Source organism: Acanthopagrus latus, chromosome 23 (genome assembly GCF_904848185.1).
Source record: "Acanthopagrus latus isolate v.2019 chromosome 23, fAcaLat1.1, whole genome shotgun sequence".
Taxonomy (NCBI): domain Eukaryota; kingdom Metazoa; phylum Chordata; class Actinopteri; order Spariformes; family Sparidae; genus Acanthopagrus; species Acanthopagrus latus.
In genome coordinates, this window is record NC_051061.1 from 11510838 (window position 1) to 11530980 (window position 20143).

A 20143-nucleotide genomic window follows, 5' to 3' on the forward strand; every position below is an offset into this window, starting at 1 on the left:
ATATAGTTAATAGTTAATTAGTTCTGGAATCTATTTCTCTGATTAATTAACCAAAAGTCTTTTCTTCAACTGTCACTAAAAGTTTTCTCATTTGATAATGTTTTAGATTTCTGGGATGACATTTTAAATTTCTATATGCAACATAAATAGGTAAAAGCTAATCTTAATCTCTCTGTGACTTTGTGTTGCACCAACTTCTCTCTGACTCTTCCCCTAGAAAAAAAATCCCAACATTGCTCAAATCAGTTTCCCTCTTGCTTTTAGGATTGGCTAAATGACGTGTTTTCTTGTCCATCTAGTGACCACCCCAGGTTTCTTTTTAGATCTGAGGCCCCTTTATGGAACATATTGTGAGGGACAGGTAGCAAACTGCACTGTACTGTACTAGAATTTCATAATTTTTATAGCTTCCACCTTGGACCTTCCTCTACCTCAGTTGGTTTTGGTTCCACTGACAACTTCTGATGCTCAGTCATGTATGGACTAACATAGGCATGTGCACTTTTTTCTGTTTTACTTTGTCAAGAATACCTGTCTGTTTTTATTTCTGTGTGTTGTAAAAAGAAACACTTTCCTAAATAGAAATAAAGGAAATTCTTTCAATGTTTTCGTCACATTATGCATGAAGGGGAACCATTCTTTCTCTCTGGCTTTAATAGTTGAATATACGCATTGACATGATCAGTTATTTGCATAGTGGAACCGATTATAGGTTATCAAATCTCAAATGTGCCTCTTGTACCTCACAATCAGATCAAGAGAACATCTCTTCTGCAAATACAATATGGCAGCCTCCAAGTGATTTTGAAAACATTAATTTGTCACAATATTGAATAGAAACAAAGCTACCTTAGATTCTTTTTGTTAAAAACAAATGATTCATAAAAACTGTAAAATACTGGAGTTCACCTAAATAAAATGGAACCGGTAAAGAACAATTGTTTTTTTTACCTCCACTTGCTTCAGAAGGCAAATCAGCTCCAACCAAAGCATTTCCAAATAAAGCAATCTTTGAGGAGTGCTGTTAACGGTGATGTTTCACAAGTAACATTACAACTTGCATGAATCACTTCACCTTCTGTGTCCGACTTTTGTTTTAAGTATCCCGGCTAAGATTCTTGACAAAATGCAACACCTAAATCAGAAACACTGCAAAGAGAGCCAAATATCCGGCAAATGATGTCATGAAAAGATAGCGCAGTTTCTCTTTTGGCAGATTTGGAGGCAGCTTTGCGTGATTACTTTGGCTGGGCAGATTTCCAGGCACAGAGCCTGTCTCTGCTCTCAACGGCCGCAGTCTTCAGGCTCCATCTCACTGAACGTAAATAATACTCTGCTCCGTGAGTTGAACCATTTATGCACATGAAAACTGACGAGAAGACCATTCAACTGTACCCTACAGTTTACCTCAGATGACTTAATCTACATTAAGTCACTTTGATCAGACAATACTTCAGCACTATAAACATGACTACTGCTACATAAAACAAGACAAGAATCAGCCACAGGAAATTCATATCAATCTTTATTGTATTTAGAAATCCACGCATCAAATCTTTTTTAGTATTTTTTTCCTTTACCATTTACAACAGGGAAGAATGAGGGACAAGCTATACGTCATGCCTTTTCCAGCAGGCGCGATGCACTACAGGATGGGCTGAAATGGACAGGGAGGGAGGGGAAGAGATACATAAAGTGCTTTTGTCAACAGTTTTCTTCTTTTAATAGAAAAAAGGATCAAAACAAAAGGTTTGAGGGTGGAGGGAGAGGACACGGGGGTCCATGGACGTGACAGTATGAGTGCATGTGAAGAAGGTGAAGGAGGGAAGGAGGTGACAGTTCGATGAGGAGGAAGAGTGGTTGGGGGCATTTATCTTTAAAAAATAAAAAAGAGCGTTCGAATGAAAAAAAAAAAAAGTGGTCTCAACCCAGGATGAGGCTGGACTTGCCACCAGGTGGGTTTCTTCGGCCACCTGCGGCAGCATTGGCACCTCCCGATGGGTCGGAGGGCTGTGGCACCTCCTTCTGCTGCTGCTCTGGGTCCTGCTGCTCCACATCTTCAGCACACTCTACTGATGCAACAAAAAGAAAAAGGTTTGTCAGGTGTCACGCTAGTTGGAGCAATCTAGCAGCATGTGGCGAGTAAGCAGGAGACCGGGGACAGTCGATCGGCTTATCTCCATAGGTGGTGCGGTGCCAAGTCTTGTGTTGTACTAGAGTTGAAGTCTTATTTATATTCTTTGTCAAAAAATTAAACCATGATGTATTTGAGTAGCTTTTATCTTTGTGACCAAGTTACAAACTACATTATGTTACTTCATCAAAACTGATAACCAGTGGTAAAAAATAAACCAAATTCAGCTTTAGCAAAGGCTAGCAGTGGCAGCTAGTTTGTGGTCTTTAGCCACCCTGCTTCTAATCATTAGTTTGGTTTCAGTTGCATTTTGTGATAACTGCAACTGTACCATGAACCAAGTAAGACTCTGATATAAATTCTACTTGTTACATATTCACTGCGTTTTGGTTTCCAAGGATACACTACTAAGTGATATTAGCCAGTTCTGTAATGAAATCAGTGCTGAAGCTTTGGGCTCTTGTTGTCCATTAGTGGCTGAATTACTGAGGAATGTGCAAATTCAATGGGACCTTTCGACCTTCATGTCACAAAAACTTTCACTGATTTTAAAACATTTTCTGGGCCAAAAGGATACTCAAATATTCCAAGATGGTTATCAGAGCGAACTGTGTGGGTTCTGTCAAGACTTCATTGATTTCAGATTTAAAATGTAGGACCTGTGCCACAGATATTGGGACTGCACACACCAGGATTTACGAAGGCTCTTGAACCCGTTTTTCAGGGGCAGTTGTGACACATTCTGCCCAAACACGAGATACATCAAACAGATGAAGCAAGCTTGAGTTGCTGTTTGCTAGTCATTTGTGTGAGCTCCAGCTGGGTGTTCCCATCTCCTCATTGCATGTATTTAAGGAGGATCATGCAAATAACAGACATTTTAACAGAGGATAATTACGTATTCTGCTGGATTTAAGGAGGTCACGCTACATGTTTTCTGCCTCGGAATGGAGGCGTAAATACAGCGAAAATGAGATTTAAAAAAGGTTGCAGTGGTGGAAAACACATTTACATCAACTGTGGGCTTGTACATAACTAAAAAAGGATATCATAAAGCAAATAGGCTCTTAATGTTTAAATACAATTATTGTATTGCAAAGCAAATAGTGGTTGATGAATCAGAATTTATCCACCATCAGCCATAAAATCCGCACAGACAGCATTTACCTCAGTGGTGTGTGTACCTTGTGTATGTTATGTACGTTTGTCAAATTATATCGCTTCATCTTTTTATTTGTGTCCAATTACTCTACTCAGTTACTACTACAGTAAGACTTGTTGCCTTGTTGTTAGCTTGTTTCCATGAAATGTATAAAGAAACTGAATTCTAGTTGCACTGTGTCAATAAACTCACTGAAATCCTGATAAATGGTTTGACCAACGTAATCATTTATACACGTACAGTACATAACACATGCACATTCCAATCATATTAAAAAACAGCAGCAAGTAAGTGAGCATTGATTTCTAAATGCCCATTGAGATGTACGGTCAAACCCTCCATTATCTGAGGAGCCAGCCTCTCCTTTACTAACATGCACCTGGAGGTTAATAAAAAGCTTTTCATACTAAGTGAAGCCTGCCATCAAAGAACAGCTGCTTGACTACAGACCATCATGCCATCATGACAGGGAAAAACCACATCAAAGACATCATGTGATGTTGACTTAAAAAGGGAGATTACGTGTACCGTATGTTTTAAGAAAAAACTAAAAGAAAAGAACTTATGGTATGTCATTATATGGACAAGACAACAGGGTCAGATTTTTAGAGGCAGGGAGAAAGGAATTACCTGATCTGTCATAGTGAACCATGGAGCTATTCACTGAATAATCTGAGTCATGCACTGCTGTTTAGACATAGTGAGAGTGTGACAGGAACTTAAAGTCCTCTTTATAAACAGTTCAAAAGTTCCGGACACTTACCATCATTTTCCTGTTCTCCATTTGGAACCTACAATGAAAACATAACACGAGGATATCAGGTATCGTCACTGAACCAAAGTGACTTCTACATCTGTTTATAAAAAAATCTTCCTGCATTCCTACATCTGGATCCTATTACTTTAATATTTTTGTTACAACGAAGTGACCTGAGCCGAAAAAGGGTCTTGACTAGGTCATACCTCCATATTGCAACACTACTGTAGGGATGACTATTGGTACTTTCACAAAATATCAACACAATGGATTTTTGATAAATAATCATCAGTAATATATAAGAACTAAGTAGGTGGAGGCAAGTATTTAAGCCTCTAGAACAAGCCTTTAAAACCAGGTAAAGACAACCAGTAACCCATACCATGATACAACAATATCCAAGATGGTGTATGGTCTCATGTCAGGATAATGATTAGTATATTGATATATTGCCTGTTGCTAGTCTGGACATAACACAACAATGCCAAAAGATAAATAATATAGAGAAAAGTATAGCTTCAATTAAACGGTATTAATCGAGGCTATGGTGCTATTACAACCTGAATACCAACAATTAATGATGTGCTCTCGTATCTGGTAACAGATCTCATGTTTCATTCTTTCTTTATACCTCAGTCAAATTGCTTAATTAGAAAAAAAATCCACCCATGTCAGGCAGTGAGGATGGGCACATTCCCAGAATTAAAAAATAAACCTCCAAAGGGATTGCAAATCAGTGGAGGCTCCAATACAAAATCCTGGGTCAGTTTCAAATAGATGGATAAAGTCAACCTTCCCCCAATGAATTTTCCACTGAACTGTTTAGAATTAGACTTAATCTATGACCATGTGCTTTTCAGCCCGGACTCTAGGCTGCAGCTCTGTTTTGGAAACAGACTCAATGAAAGGTACCTCTTGTCTCTGGCTCCACACCAAGGCTGCCCCAGAGTTGTGGATGGTGGTCAGTTCTGGTTGAGGGTTCTTGGGGAAGAGAAGAGGCTGCTGGCACCGCCTAAGTGGGGCAGAGGGCTCCCCGCACAGGGTTCCTGTGGGTGCCCCACCTGGGAAGGTAAGAAACAGACAGGGCAACAAACATATTAAGGACTAAGCAGACTGTAACAGACTGTAACAGACTAGTTTTTCATGCCTATTTTCTCCCTATATTTGAGATAATATAGAAGTTAAATGGCAAACATGAGATAAATGAAAACATGATTCAGGCTTCAAAGCTGCAGAGTCATACCCTATGGACACCAATCCAATTAGCAATCCCAGACTCCAATGTTTCTAACCCATGAACTTCACCATGCTCACCAGAAAATTCATCTTCTCAGATTTGACAAAACATCAGCTCTAAGGGGGAGTCAGACAGAAATAACATGAGGAAAAATCACTGCAATCCAACAGGAAACATCACCTAAATCCGCTTGGGCGTCTGCAACAGACCCAGAAACGCAGTGGAACACTTCCAGGCAGACGGACCTAATGCCAAAACTCACATAGCCCTGTCACGCCTGCATTTCACTTTAGCAGAAAGAGCATTAAAACGCAGTGTTTTAGCCCTCTGTGGGGAAGCAGGCCACTCTAACTAAAGCCACATAAGGTAAAAGCCTGGCTCTAACCCTGAGGGCCAGGGAGGGGACAGACCAGCTTTGTCATGAGGGGAACAATACCACTGAAGAAGCGTAGGAGTGGCCATTGTTGTTAATGGAGTGAAGTGAATCAGCACTGTTGAGAGTCTCTATCACTCAACAAGAGCTCCTTCATTACCGGCTCCACAGTTCTGAGTCTGATCAATTCTCAGGACAGCAAACGACCAACAGCAAATGGAAGAGGATTAAACTAGATTCATAGACCAGACAGTGATGTATTATGTTATCATCACTCCAACAAATAGCCTTCTACTTAACCGTATAGATCTCCTGGGTCCATGATATAAACATCTGATACACACTGACCTCACTGTAGACAGGAACAGCAATCATGCTGCGGCTGATAGTCATAGCTTCCTCTCTGATTACAGTCTTACTCATGTGGTCAGAAGCTGAGGGCACTTGAACAAACCACCAGCTTTGGTATCTAGAAACCCTAAAATCCTCACCAACAACCTGCCTTTATGAAAACAATCAGCTACTCTTAGTGGTGATGAAGAAGATACCATAAGATCAGATGACTCAGATTTTGAGGCACCAGTTTTCAAGGTTTCTGCAAACACAACCATACTATGAAAAGTAAATGATATTTCATGCATCAAAGCACGGAAAGATTAAATAATAAAAAAAACTCATCAAATACTACTACAACATGTCTTTCCAGAACTAATGTCCCAGTCACTCTGAATAAATCCACAGACCTTGCTGTGAAAAGTTCTTATTGGAAATTTTTTTTATTGAATTAATAGTCCCTATGAAGACGCAAAGTTCACACTGAGAATTATCCAGAGCAAACCAGACATTGTCATGACACTGTCTAAGTCAGGTAAAAATGTTAGATTATTTCTAAATATCTCTAAATGCATTATAGATCATTCACTTTTGGGAGAAGCTCTTCATCTGCCATGCTGCTAGCTATAACACTGACACTGAATTGTTGACAATACATCATACAAGGAAAAGCCACATGAAGTAATTTGTTCAGTCAGCCACATAATCCAGCATGCTACATCACTGTTGGTTTGTTCAACTAAGATGCATCTGATAGTCAATGAGATTAAGTTTGGAAAGAAGGACGCAGAGGACATTAATTGCAGTGATCTCTTTGATTGATCCTCCTTGATTTGCCATAAAAGTTGATTGTAGATACCTTCAAGACTATCCACGATCTACAATGTCAGATTGCCCACCACAAGTTCAAACCATTTGGATATCTATTTTTGTGCTGTCTCTGATTGATATCAACAGTCTAATTTTACCCATGTTGGCGCTCATGTTGCTAGTGGTGGACTGGTTGGCTAACTGTAGCTACATACAACTTTATCCTGTGGTTCCCCAACTGCTGACTAAAATCTGAAGCATTTCCTATTCCAACTTACTTGCATGGAATGCAGATCACTCTCTCGGTGATCGAGTTAAATTGTGAAATCTCCACACAGTTGTTGATTTATCCCCTCTTTTCAGCTTGACCTACATGTCATTTTCATTCAATGAAAGTGACCTTGTCCTGTCCATCGTGCAATACATTCAGTGCAGCACTACGGTAGTGCCGTTTTTCTTTCTACAACTGATTGTTAAATTCACATTTTTTTATATTTCAATTATATGATCAAATTTGAAATGTTGGTTGACAGCTGTAATGCATGCTGCTTTAGTGCACCAGGTCTACTTCAAACTCAGTGTGGAATCTTAGCATTCCCTACCTTCCATATATTTATATGGAACTCTAACTCTTCAAGAGGCCGACAATTATACCAAGGGTGAGGCATAGACAAGTGCTGCAGGACAGTAGTCACACCAAAAATGCCATTGCTGGTCCAGACAAGTATTGCGCATATAAAAAGGTGTATTCAGAAGGATCTTCAGAGGACGGCATGCCAAAGCAAACAAATGTGTTCATCTAACTCAGAGTTCATACTCCGGTCAGAAGGATCACACAATGCACACAAAACCTGTTATTGTAATAAACTTTGCACATTCAACCAGAAACAAATATCCTCATCCAGTTGTATCCGTTAAAGTGGGACAACTATGAGGAGCCCCCCCTGAACTTGACCTAGACCCAAGTGGAACAATGCAGGCAGGAAAAGGCCTTGCTGTCAGCAGCTGCTGGCTGCAGAGGTCGGAAGATAAAATAAGGATTTTAGGGTAAATTCTTCACTGTCCACACACACACAGAAAATCTGATACACCATGTAAACGGTTTGCCACAAGTGGACAGTGTGAAAACATGTGATCCTTGGCTTGTGAATAACTTCAAGGCCATTAGCTGAAATGCAATCCTACTGCAGTCTGCTTGAATGTTCTCTTTTTATGCACGTTAGGGAAACTCTGAGCCTTTACCAAACACTGGGTCAAAATTTCCATCTTTCATTACAAGCAATAAAGATGACAAATACTAACGAATGATTTGTGTTTGGCTTAAGCTTTATCTGGTTTATTGTAAACATACTGACAGGCACAATGATGTCAGACAACATTAATTTTTCATTAAGGCCTCTGTGGCTGTATGCTTGCAGTGACCTTGACGACTCAAAAACCATTCACAGGTCTTATATCCCCTGTTGCTGCGTTTGTGGACTCAAAATAAAACTTCCCTCGTGTCTATACAAGGCCACACATTTCACCAACTGACACATTTTTTTAACTGACCTATTTCTTTCCATTGAGGGCCGATCCTCATCCCATTTAACAAAGCCTAGCTTCAAATTACCCTTATCCCTCTACTCCAGGGCTTTTTGGCTATTGCACTTGTGGGATGTTCTTTCTGACAACCTAAATGGAAAAATGCACTTCAGTTTGTATTTTTTCCTATCTCAAGTTAGAAGAATTAATTCCATGATGCTTTTTTTCTGTCTTAAGGCTTCTGGTGGCTCTGTCTGGACTTGCCTGATTAGTCTTATTCTTTTCATATGGGCCCTTCCTGGTGCAACACTCAAATAACTATGAATGTAAGAAAACCATTGTTTTCACTCCTTCACTATTTCTCTGATATCATAACATGGAAAGATAACTATAATAATAGGTTTGAATGATGTTAGATTGAGTTACTGGGTGGATTGTTCCTCCGATGAGCATGGGGGTCATCAGGTTCTGCAAAGATGCTGGAGGCCATCTTGCTCTTTCGCTGGGGGGTCGTGTTTTCATCCGTGCCGAAAGAGAAGCTGGTTTCCCCTCCTGGCGGCCGTAGCACCCTGAAGAGCGACAAAATACAGATTAGAACTTCATTGGATTGACATCCTGCTTTCATACACGCATCACCCTCTCCTTAGGCCGAACACATGGCGTTCATGTCACATGCCACTGATTAGCTGCACAGTGTGGAAAGAAAAAAATAAATCAATAGTCAAATATAACATGAAGATGCCTCGACAGCCTTTGCCCTACTCCACCCTAACCCTTTTATACACCATACCACACACACAAAAACACACATCAAGGTCTCTGCTGTCTAAGCCCCGGCTGTCAGCCTGTCAGACAGACAGTCACAATCTCTGCCCAGCAGCTGACTCCAGTCGCATATAATCACAGAGTTAGCTGGCTAGCTGCTGCCTCTCCTCGATACAAATTCCTTTGCAGTGACACAAGTGGGGTTGGTGTCAGTTCCTGGCAGCATTGTTTTTCAATTATTAAATAAATTAATTAATTTCGATGCCTTTGGGTCAATATCTCACAATAGAGGCGAAAAGTCTGAGGTCCACAGCGAATGTAGGTCACCTAATAAATGGACTGTTCTTGAACAAGATAGGAGCTTGCATGCGGCCCAGGGCATGATAAACAAAGACCACTTTACACCGACATTCCTTCCACCAGAAGCTGAACAAAAGGAACGTGATAATGAGTAGGGAAACCCTTTTTCCTTGCTGTGCTGAAGGACAGTTGGGGTGGACGACAAAAACTGATGTGTTTGCAGAGGCCCTGCAGGACCCCTCCCTCTTTTTTTCCAGCAAACTCTTCTCTCCTCAGAGTCCCTGAAGCCACCAGCTGACACACTGAGCAGCTGTCCAAGGGCCAGGCAGGCAGATGGAGTCCAAAAAACAACTCAGCTCTCAAAGGACAACTACAAAGAAAGCAAATAGAGGGAAAGTCCACGCAGCGTGAATTTTCTCAATCAATTCTTGTATACGTACTAGTGTCTGTCACAGTTGGCTGTGACAGTAATGCCTATACCAGACTTCACCTCCCGGCCAGAGAGGATGAGCTCATGCTTTCCACACGGATTGCGATCGGGGGAAAAGCTTTGAGCTGCCTGGCAGCAGACCCCACCCTAGAATGAAACTGCAAATAATATCAATGAAATGGCATTAATGTTGAGAGGCTTACTGGCAGCTTCAGGCAGGTGGAGCTAGGGCAGATATAGCTGAGCTCCAGGGCCAAAGATGGCATGTCTGATAAGGCAGGGTAGGAGGCTTTTGATGGCCTACTAAGATTTGAGCCTAATTCTGCTCAAGTTGCTGCTGTACGGATCCGTTCGTCGGCCAGCAGCACAAATGACCAGCAGCTCGTAAAATCGGGCTTTAAGGAGCAAAAGCAAAAGAGCTAAAGAAAGATTTACAGGCTTAGCTAGCTCAAAGCCCCCACCCAAGCCCCCGCATCATCCGAAAACAGCATGCGACTTCAAAAACGCTTAATGACTGTCCGAGATTTGGTGTGATCACTCAAGAAAAGGCTATTGGAAGGGGTTTTCCTCAAAATCTGGTTTGTGTGCGTTAAAATCACGCCCTTTGATTGGACCAGCCGTCATTTAAAGTCCTTATCTCTGCTTTGTGCTCACTGCAAAGGGGCAGGATTGAATCCAGACGAGACGCATCACTTACCGGAAAGATATGACTGCGTGCTTGGAGGATGACTGGCTCTCTTAAAAAGGTGTTTTTCCATGAATATAAACATTTAATAGACATTGTGCGTCAGACAGAGACTACAGCGTAGACATAATTTTTCTGCTGAAAATACTAAATAGACACATTTTCCATTATCTCTAACCAACAGAGTCTTTTAGTGATAATGACTTACGCAGACCAAAGTCTGGTCTATGATTCTTCCTGCAATCAATCACACATGTGGATTCTTGCTCCTAAGCGCTATACCTTCGGTTCTCTTGTGAAAAAAATGCTTAAAAATCCACAAATAACGGACATAGCATAACCTAAAATCATCCGCAACTCAAAAGAGCAGCACGTATTGAAATCCCAGCAGGATAAGAGCCCGGTCTTGAACTACAAAAAGTTATTTCGCAGTCGACACCAGCCAGCCGAGCGGTAACGTTAGGAAGCTATGGCCATTTCTTCCAACAACAAAAAAAAAAGATGGACAACATCTTCGGATTTCTCTCCTTTTCCTTCTTTAACTCACACGCTTAATTAACCTATTCTACAGAGCTCAGACGGGCTAACCTAACTAACTTAGTGTAGCTTGAGGCTATATGGCGCATCAGTCACCCAATAAGATTAACTTAATTAGCAAGACGATGTGACAGTTTAGCTAAATCCAGCAAAATCCCTCGCCATGCCAACAGCAAGCTAATGTAAGGTAGCAGGCTGCCTTTAAGCAGAAAAGAGGCGTTTGCTAGCCGAGCCCGCATCACACTTCTTTTGTTCCTCCGTGAAACGTTAACGGCTTCTTTTTCTTTTACCTGGAACTGCTTTTAGAGCCAGGGCTCATTCCTTGGAAAGTGGTGGTCGTCGTCATCTTTATAGAGTATTTTCGATGTCTCGGCAGCAACAAACAGTCAGTGAGAAACTAAAAAAAAAAAGTCCTCCACCTTCCCCGCAGAGATGCGACAGGATGTAGGCTCCACCCGACACTGAAAAACATAACGAAGACCAGATCCGACGGTTCTGCGGTGCCAGCCCACGAGACCCATCCCACCAGCGTTCGACCCGCTCTGATTGGAGAGAACATGGCAGAACTCCTCTCTCATTGGACAGAACCTCAGCGATCGCCTCTCTTGTTGGTGGCGGCTCTGGGCTGCATGTCAGCGATCAGACAGCAGAGACCACATCCCCGAGGGCTTTTTTCTCTCCTATCTAATCCATGAGTATTGATCATGACAACATGCAAAATGCGTTACAAGGAAAGGTCCAAAAGAAAAAAAAATAAGGTGGTTAAACAGAGCCCTCTAGCTGGTGAAGATCTCATTCTTTCTCTGGATTTTTACTCTGGTCACAGTAGCATTTCTAGGTCAAACAATCACACTGGAAAGCCAGACAAAATTAATGGTAGTTTGAAAAAGACAATAGCTTTATTTTACCAGGCATCTTAATAGACAGTACAGTTGTTTATTTAACTGGAATATCTCTTCAGGCTTCCCAAAATTTGAAGCTCGGCCTAGTCAGATGACTAATCAAAACATTTCTCTACACATCCACTACCATATAAAAATGTATAAAATCAATTTTTTTTTTCTGATGACAACAGAAAAACAAGTGATAATCCAGCCCCATTCCCAAGCTGGGTATATGATTCGCTAAGTGATAGCCAGTCCCAATACACACTGCTCAAAAAAATTAAAGGAACACTTTGAAAACACATCAGATCTCAATATGAAAAAAAAATTACGTTGGAGATCTATACAGATGTGGACAGGGCAATGTCTTAGGAAATAAATGTTTTTCGGCCAACAGAGGGCTTAATTGTACAGACACCCCGAAAATCAAAGTGAAATAATGATGTGGCAGGCTAGTCCATTTTGCCAAAATTTAATTTCTGCAACTCAAAATGCCTCTTAATATCTTGTGTGGCCCCCCGCGTGCTTGTATGCATGCTCGACAATGTCTCGACATGCTCCTAATGAGATGAGGGATGGTATCTTGTTGGATATGCTCCCAGATCTGTGTAAGGGCGTCCTCCAGCTCCTGTAAAGTCTGAGGAGCAACCTGGTGGCGCCTGATGGCCCAAAACATAATGTCCCAGAGGTGTTCTATCGGGTTTAAGTCAGCTGATCGTGAGGGCCATTCAATTGGATCAATTCCTTCATCCTCCAGTTACTGCCTGCATACTCTTGCCACATGAGGCTGGGCATTGTTGTGCATCAGGAGGAACCCAGGACCTACTGCACCAGCGTAGGGTCTGACAATGGGTTCAAGAATTTCATCCTGATACCTAATGGCAGCCAGACTGCCATTTTCTAGCCAGTAGAGGTCTGTGCGTCCCTCCATGGATATGCCTCACCAGACCATCACTGACCCACCACCAAACCTGTCATGCTGAACAATGTTGCAGGCAGCATAGCGTTCTCCTTGTCTTCTCCAGACTCTTTCACGTCTATCACAGGTGCTCAGGGTGAACCTTCTCTCCTCTGTGAAAAGAACAGGGCACCAGTGGTGGACTTGCCAATTCTGGTGTTCGCTAGCAAATGCCAATCGAGCTCCATGGTGCTGGTTTGGTGAGCACAGGACCCACTACAGGACGTCACGCCTTCAGGCCACCCTCATGAAGTCGGTTTCTGATTGTTTGGGCAGAGACACTCACACCAGTGGCCTGCTGGAGGTCATTCTGTAGGGCACGGGCAGTGTTCAACCTGTTCCTCCTTGCACAAAGGATCCGATATCGGTCCTGCTGATGGCCTGAGGACCTTCTACGGCCCTGTCCAGCTCTCCTAGAATAACTGCCCATCTCCTGAAATCTCCTCCGTGTTCTGGAGTTTGTGCTGGGAGTCACATTAAATCTTGTAAATCTTGCTACTGCACGTGTGGATGTGCCATCCTGGAGGAGTTGGACAACCTGTGCAACTTCTGTAGGGTTACAGAATCGCCTCATACAGAAAGTAGTGATAATGATTCCGTCCAAAACCAGCACTAGTGGAAAACCAGAGGGAGAAACTTGAAATGACCTCCACATGCAAAACCAATCCCGTTTTCGAGGTTTTCTCATTGTTGCCACTCTAGTTCCCCTGTTGTTAATTCCATCAACACCGATACAAACTGAAACTGATTAACAGCGCCCTCTGCTACTTAACCGACCGGATCATTATCAGACAGGTTCAACTGTCCTCATGCCATACCCAATAAAAAAGCATTCCTTAAATTTTTCTGAGCAGTGTAGCACGGTGAAAGAACAGATTTGCTGGACGCTGACCAAGCCTAGCGCCACAGCATTTGATCAGTTAAGTCAGTTTTATTAATTCCCACTCTTATGACCTGCCCTATCTGTCTGCAACCTCAGAGGAAGCCCTCCAAAGTAGGAAGGAAAGTCCTTAACACTGACCACAAATACAGCATGAATGAACAAAACCTGAATTCAGGGTGATCTGGATGTGGCTTATGTACAAAAAAAGAAACGTAACATGGGCAAGAGCGATAATACTATACAGCAGTTATGTGTAGCAGAGAAATGATGACTCCTTCTGCGTGGAATTCTGTTGAGACAATAGGTCATGTGGCAAAGAAGCAGCCGCTGTGGATTACAGGCTGGGAAGGTTTGTTGTATTAAGAAGGAAAATGGTGATGCATGTAGTCAATTAAATCAGGCCTCCCGTCTGTTGTTGAAACACGTCAATTGTATCTTCATCTTCCATTTCCAACTGGAAAGAGAAAACAGAAGTTAACATGTGCCACATGATTAATCATGCACAATCTTTGCTCCATTTCACAGCCAGCTGGTCTGCATCTTGTGTATTTATTTTCATACATAAATTGCTTTTATCAAGCAAATAGTGTAAAGTGGCAGGAGTTGTACTGCAGAGAAAGAGGGAGACAAGCACATGCCACGTCAAGATGTTGCAGTTACATGACACGTGCCCCAAAGCTGACAGCGAGCTCTACACAAACTCAAATTTGTAGGCATCGGCAAAGAGGCACAATTGTGACAGAACTAATCACTCCATTTGACTTTGATGACTGCAGTTTACATACACAGGCTTTGCATAGCGTCAGAGTAATGTGCAAGTATCTGTGTCTGCTCCAGCCATTCCTTTTCTTTCAGGAATTATACTGGCATCAGTAAAAAAAAAAAAAAAAAAAAAAAAAATCGCATGTTCAACACAAGTTTGAGAACAGAAGAAGCATAATGTAGCTTTGTGTGTTCTGATAGCCTGAGGCTGCTGCATGCTCCCAATATCAGCATGTCCTAAACTGTGGCTTGCACAAAGACCTGGTGTATGTCTGGTTTCAGCCTACAGACATTCCTACCACACACTGCCCAATGAGGGCTGGACTCTTGTATGTTTAACTTTTTGACTGATTTATTAGATTCGTGGGTGCCTGTGGACTTGTTCAGACACTGGACAGATCCGAGCTGTGTGTCGACCATGACGACTTCATACAAGCTTCCCCAAGAAACTGCATCGAAAAAAGACTGCATGAAATATGGATATTTCACTTGATAAGGATGTCTCAAATGCCTTGAATGCATCAGCAGAAGTGATGACGCATGTGGAAGTTGAAAAAGCATGCTTGACCCCACTGTTAACCTCTTGAACAGCGTTTCTCGTCAATGTGTAGTGGCTATTTAAACGTATTGTTTCAAGACTTCAAACCTACCTGTGCTGGTGTGTCTGTTTCATTTATAGGCTGTCCATCAAATCTGAACCTGATTTGCCTCATTGCAAGTCCCTGGAGAGACAAACACACAAATATTGCTGTAAATCAAGCCTGGGAAACGTCTAAAAGCTGCAGAGCAGGAAAAGCACAGGTGTATATAATAACATTAACAATGACAATAATTAGTGTTATTATTTCCACCTGTGCTTTTCCCTTACCTTCTGATAAGTCAAAATGTCTGCCAGTCTGCTGTGAAAAGGGTCTAATTTTAAATAAAAATAGCCAGTTAAGTTTTTTGTTTCAGGGAACTGATGTCATTTTACCAATATCATTTTTTTGTTAAACAAATCGCTGCTCCACTATACACATATCTTTGTCAGTGTTTGATATCCACATTTAAGGGGTCATTGCAAAACAAGTGGGTGTTAATGTATATATTGGATGTATGCATAAATGTACAGCAGGTATGACACATAAGAATATCAGCTGATATACTGATATTGGAATGCATCGGTCACACATTGGTTACAGCAAAAAACAAAAAACAAAACCAACAAGAAAACATACATAAAACACAGGATCATAAACAAATACCTGGACAATAAATAATTAATATTATGGGCAATACAAAGAAAAAGAATGTTTTGGATTTTAAAGATGTGACAAAATTAATGAAGCAGGCAGCAAAAAAGCACAAAATTGCAGATGTAATCCTCAGAGCACATTTTAATGCCTCCTCTCAAACCAAGAAAATAACAGAAATATTATATTTATAGTATTACAAAGCAAGCCTTGTCTTGTTTAAGGCTTGCCTGCTGAAGTTTGAGCGTCATACAAAAATAATGAGTTACACTGTCTGCAGTGAAACAGGAATAAATGAATAATGGCAAACATCTGGTTCTCACTGTAGTTTTAAATGAGCTGCATGACAAACATATCTCTTTTGCCCTGCTGGCAGTCTGACGACTAGACAATTTGGCGTTGTGTTTCCATTCTTCCAGAAAGCAGAACGCTTATTTGACTTTCAGATAAAGAGGAATGTCATAGGTAGCATTTCATTCGACATGCTCTTCCTAACTCTTAAGTTCAGAATGTAAACTTTATCTGCAGACCTCAGGACTGTTTTGGAGCCATAACAGTGCGATTTCATGAACTATACTGGCACTCGTCCCACTGTCATTAGAATAAGTCAGCATTCCTGCATCCCATTATAGCAAGTAGTCTGGCGAAGGACAACTTCAGAAGTGATTTAGCTCTCAGCTGCTGATGGAGAAGATGAGATATGTTTTATGATGAACACGTGGAATCGAAGATGGACAAGCAGATAAGGGAGTTTGGTGTGAGGGATAAGAGAGAGGTAAAGCCTGAGGCTGTGTTCAGCTATTCAGGGAAGATCTGCATCAACTCTGAAGCCTTACCTGCATTCGAGCAGGAAGAGAGGAGCAGCAAAGTAGAGCCAATGAATAATGAACAATACCTCTTTCAGTAGAAAATTACTTAAAACGTGACTGTAATGATTAACTCTTTAATCAGCATCATCTGGCTTGTACTTTAGTTTCGACCTTTAAGCATCATCTTTAGGTGGCATCCATGTGATGTGCTGAGTTCTCCAACACACTGAACTGTAAAAACTCTTTGACCACATCATTTATATAACAAGCGGGGCTTTTAAATTGCGCGGACATCACAACTTGTTTGCTTAAGGTTAAAACGGCATTATTTATAATGCTGTACAACAAAAGCTTACATTGCCCATCGCCGACTGCATGTGTGATAAGTCTAAAGGGCTGAGAATAATTAGCCTTTTCAAACAAGACTGAACATGTGCATACATCAAAGCTGTTGCTTCAAACCATAACGCAGTTCCAATAATTATTTCCATATGATACAAATGCAGCATAACTTGACACTACTCTTCGAATCCCTCCTCGACGCCGCCTATACAGCTTCCTCTTGTATATGTGTTAATAGTCAGACCCTTACTGGTTCAACAGCGCAAAGACATTCAACTCTGAGCAGCCTTTCTAGTGGGATTTTGCATGTCATAGCAGGAAAAGCTCCGGTGTAACTAATTTTGTGAATAATTGCTGCAATGCATTCAGGTGTACCAGGTGTTCTAGGGCATGCTGACTCACTCGCACGGCTTACTGGGACACTTATGGAAGGGAGCCATTGTTCAAATGGTTTGCACTTTCAAATGCAGGAAAAAGTCTGTATGGTAGTGAACGGCGAGAGACAAAAGTTTCTGATCCCGTTTGTGCCATGAATTACACATGCTTTGTCAATTAACTAAGAAAATATAAGACTGCTGAGTGTGTAGTCTTTCTAATTACGGCATATAATTTCAATGTTGTGTAAGTGACGCTGTCTTGTTCAACACTTCTTCAACACCAAAACGCTCTCCTTTCACGTAACATTTGTTGATGTGGCCAGATTTATTGTGATTTTTACCTTTTTAAATTGTTTTTCTGTGCCAAGGTGATGCCGGCATATATTGATCGACACTGTGTGGTTCACTGAGTGGTTTGACACAAAACTGCGAAGTATTTTACCATGACTAACTGTGACTAACCTGTGACTTTCTTAATTTAAAAAAAGTATTTGTCTCTCTTTTTTGACAATTTTTTTTCCAAGATAAGGTGTCATGGGCACACTGGGCGGAGGCAGGACTTCGCCTCTCCAGTGTAAACAGTTTAAAAAGCTGTCAGGCGACCAGTTCCTATCTAAACAGCATGGACAACACAGTTTCAAAACTACAGCTCCATTAAAGGCAAATTCCGTGAAACTTCTAACAGTTTTCTACCTAGAATACTATACTATACCGTTTGAGATTTGATTGACAAACTCATCATCTTTTTAACAAAGGCAAACTAAACTTACTGTAATAAGATTACTTACTTTCATTGTTAGCATGTTTCTTATGGGCTGAAACTAAGCTAAACATCACAAAGCTACCCTAATTTGGACCATTCACTTCATTACAGATAACAGCTCCACGCCCCTCAGTTTGGGAACCACCGCTTTAGGAAATAAATCTGTGACATCATCCTGAGCGTTCACACTCAATCAGTGATGGTTGCTGATATAGACCCATGCCCACCTGTCTCTCGCAGTAGGCTCTCATGAGTTTGATGAGCGGCGTGTGTCTTTTGATCTTAAACTGCACTACAGATCCATCTTGACCCGCTACCTTCAGGTTTATGTGTTCGTTGCTTTCCGTCTTGACTCCTTCCTGTGGGATAAAGTGAGATGGCAAAAAAAAAAAAAAAAAAACCACAGTTAACATGAGCCTCTGGTAGGTGTTACAGAGCACCGTACGCCAGAACGACCAGACAGAGATGGTTTCCTCCCTCAGTAAATACTGCAATCCTTAAAATAGCACTATATTATAAAATTATTATAAAATGTTTATTATACTATCCCCTGCACACTGAGAGCAACATTAGCCAAAGTCAAATTCCTTGTTTGTGATCACATACTCGGCCAACAAAGCTGATTCTGATTCTGGTGAGGGGAACCAGAGATGGAGTAACTAGCAGATTAATAGATAAGTCCATCAGCAAAAGGTAAAGTCTAAGTTTGGGGGGTGAAGAGATGTGCAATGCCATACATTTCCTGGTACCAGCTTCACAGATGGAGAACTGCATGTTTATCTGTGTTCTTGTTGTTATCACAACATATTAGTTTCTCACAGTGCATCCACAGGTTGGATGAAGATCTATAGGTGTGTGTACCAGAGCTGATGGACTTAACCATCAACTTTCACTAAAGTAAGTAGGATAGGTCATATATAATGAGAGACAATTACGATAAGAAAATTGTTAAATATGTTTAGACCCTGGCAGATATCCCTTTAAAATCTGTTTGACTTATATTTAGTAACACTGACAATTTTGCAATTGACACCACTGACACTAAATCTTTCTATTACTTTAATGATAATGATGTATTCATGGAGTTAGCCAAAAGCAGATACACCATGTGGTTTAGGTATATGTAAATGGTCCCTGAATATAATTTCCATAAAATGTATCTCAGTGAAGTTGACCATCTTCCCTGGGGCCCATTTTCCTTTTGTTTACATTCTGTTCAGTGTGTGTGCAGACTGAGCCACAGATCTAACAAGATAAAAAAAGAAAGAAAGAAAGAAAGAAAATACTGTGGTTTAGAGGCATGTATCACCACTACGTACCACTGCAGTGTGCACAAACTTTCTCCCACTTGCACAAATAAACACACACAATCTGTTAGCAGCAGTCATTCAAACGTGGCAACACACACACTGGCATTGGTAAACTGAGGCATGCACTGTGGATGACACCAGCTGGTTGGCTGTGTGGGATCAAGCAGAAAGCGATCTGCGCGCCTGTGAATGCGCGTTCACGAACCTTCCGGTCTATCAAAGTAGGTATAGCTAGTAGTTGAAATTCAGCTTTCAAGTTTGACAAGAGAGACAGAAAAGGTGAAAAATGTCCGATTTTTTCTTTGAGCCCCTGCTGCACAGATCTGGTGAAATAAACTGGTATTGATGTGTGGAGACACTCACCTTTGGTTTTTCATCAGCCATGGTCACTCTTTTGGCGCTTCTCTACGCTGCCACACAAAGAATACGAGGGCGCGCACGTACTCGTTCCCGGTTAAATTATTCGAACCATACGTGCGCGGCCACGAGCCAATGCGCGTCCACAGCACCGGGCAGTGAGTGGTTACGGGTTATCACGTGGTGGAGAGCGCAGTCTGGGCATGGGCGGGAGAGTCCCAGTGCGCGTTAAAGAGACACTCAGCTGCACATGAACGCGCACAGCGATAGGTTTTCCTTTGTCAGGTTTATAAAGGTACATTTATCTTAGAACATACACCTTATCACCCTGCGTACCTCCCACCGCGCCCTGAATTGCTCAGTCATCATTATCATGCGGCACATTACACATATGGGCTGTGTTTGCACTTTTTGTTTTT

At 41.5% G+C, this 20143-nt stretch overlaps 2 protein-coding genes across 3 annotated transcripts; both read right to left on the reverse strand.

The window, feature by feature from the left end:
* Positions 1–1507: 1507 nt before the first annotated feature.
* Positions 1508–11547, reverse strand: LOC119013874 (jupiter microtubule associated homolog 1-like). 2 transcript variants are annotated; one of them, XM_037088763.1, is made up of 5 exons: positions 11338–11547; positions 8757–8899; positions 4966–5114; positions 4060–4087; positions 1508–2069 (listed from the first exon to the last, which is right to left on the reverse strand). In XM_037088763.1, exons 1-5 carry the CDS (start codon positions 11391–11393, stop codon positions 1924–1926), a joined length of 522 nt encoding a protein of 173 aa, XP_036944658.1. In that variant the 5' UTR covers positions 11394–11547; the 3' UTR covers positions 1508–1923. The 2 variants fall into 2 exon arrangements, with proteins under 2 accessions (XP_036944658.1, XP_036944657.1); XM_037088762.1 differs by having other exon boundaries at positions 1508–2072; positions 11338–11545.
* A 366-nt stretch (positions 11548–11913) lies between these two features.
* Positions 11914–19917, reverse strand: LOC119013875 (small ubiquitin-related modifier 2-like). The gene is made up of 4 exons (XM_037088764.1): positions 19731–19917; positions 18285–18416; positions 15185–15256; positions 11914–14226 (listed from the first exon to the last, which is right to left on the reverse strand). Exons 1-4 carry the CDS (start codon positions 19749–19751, stop codon positions 14164–14166), a joined length of 288 nt encoding a protein of 95 aa, XP_036944659.1. The 5' UTR covers positions 19752–19917; the 3' UTR covers positions 11914–14163.
* Positions 19918–20143: the final 226 nt, after the last annotated feature.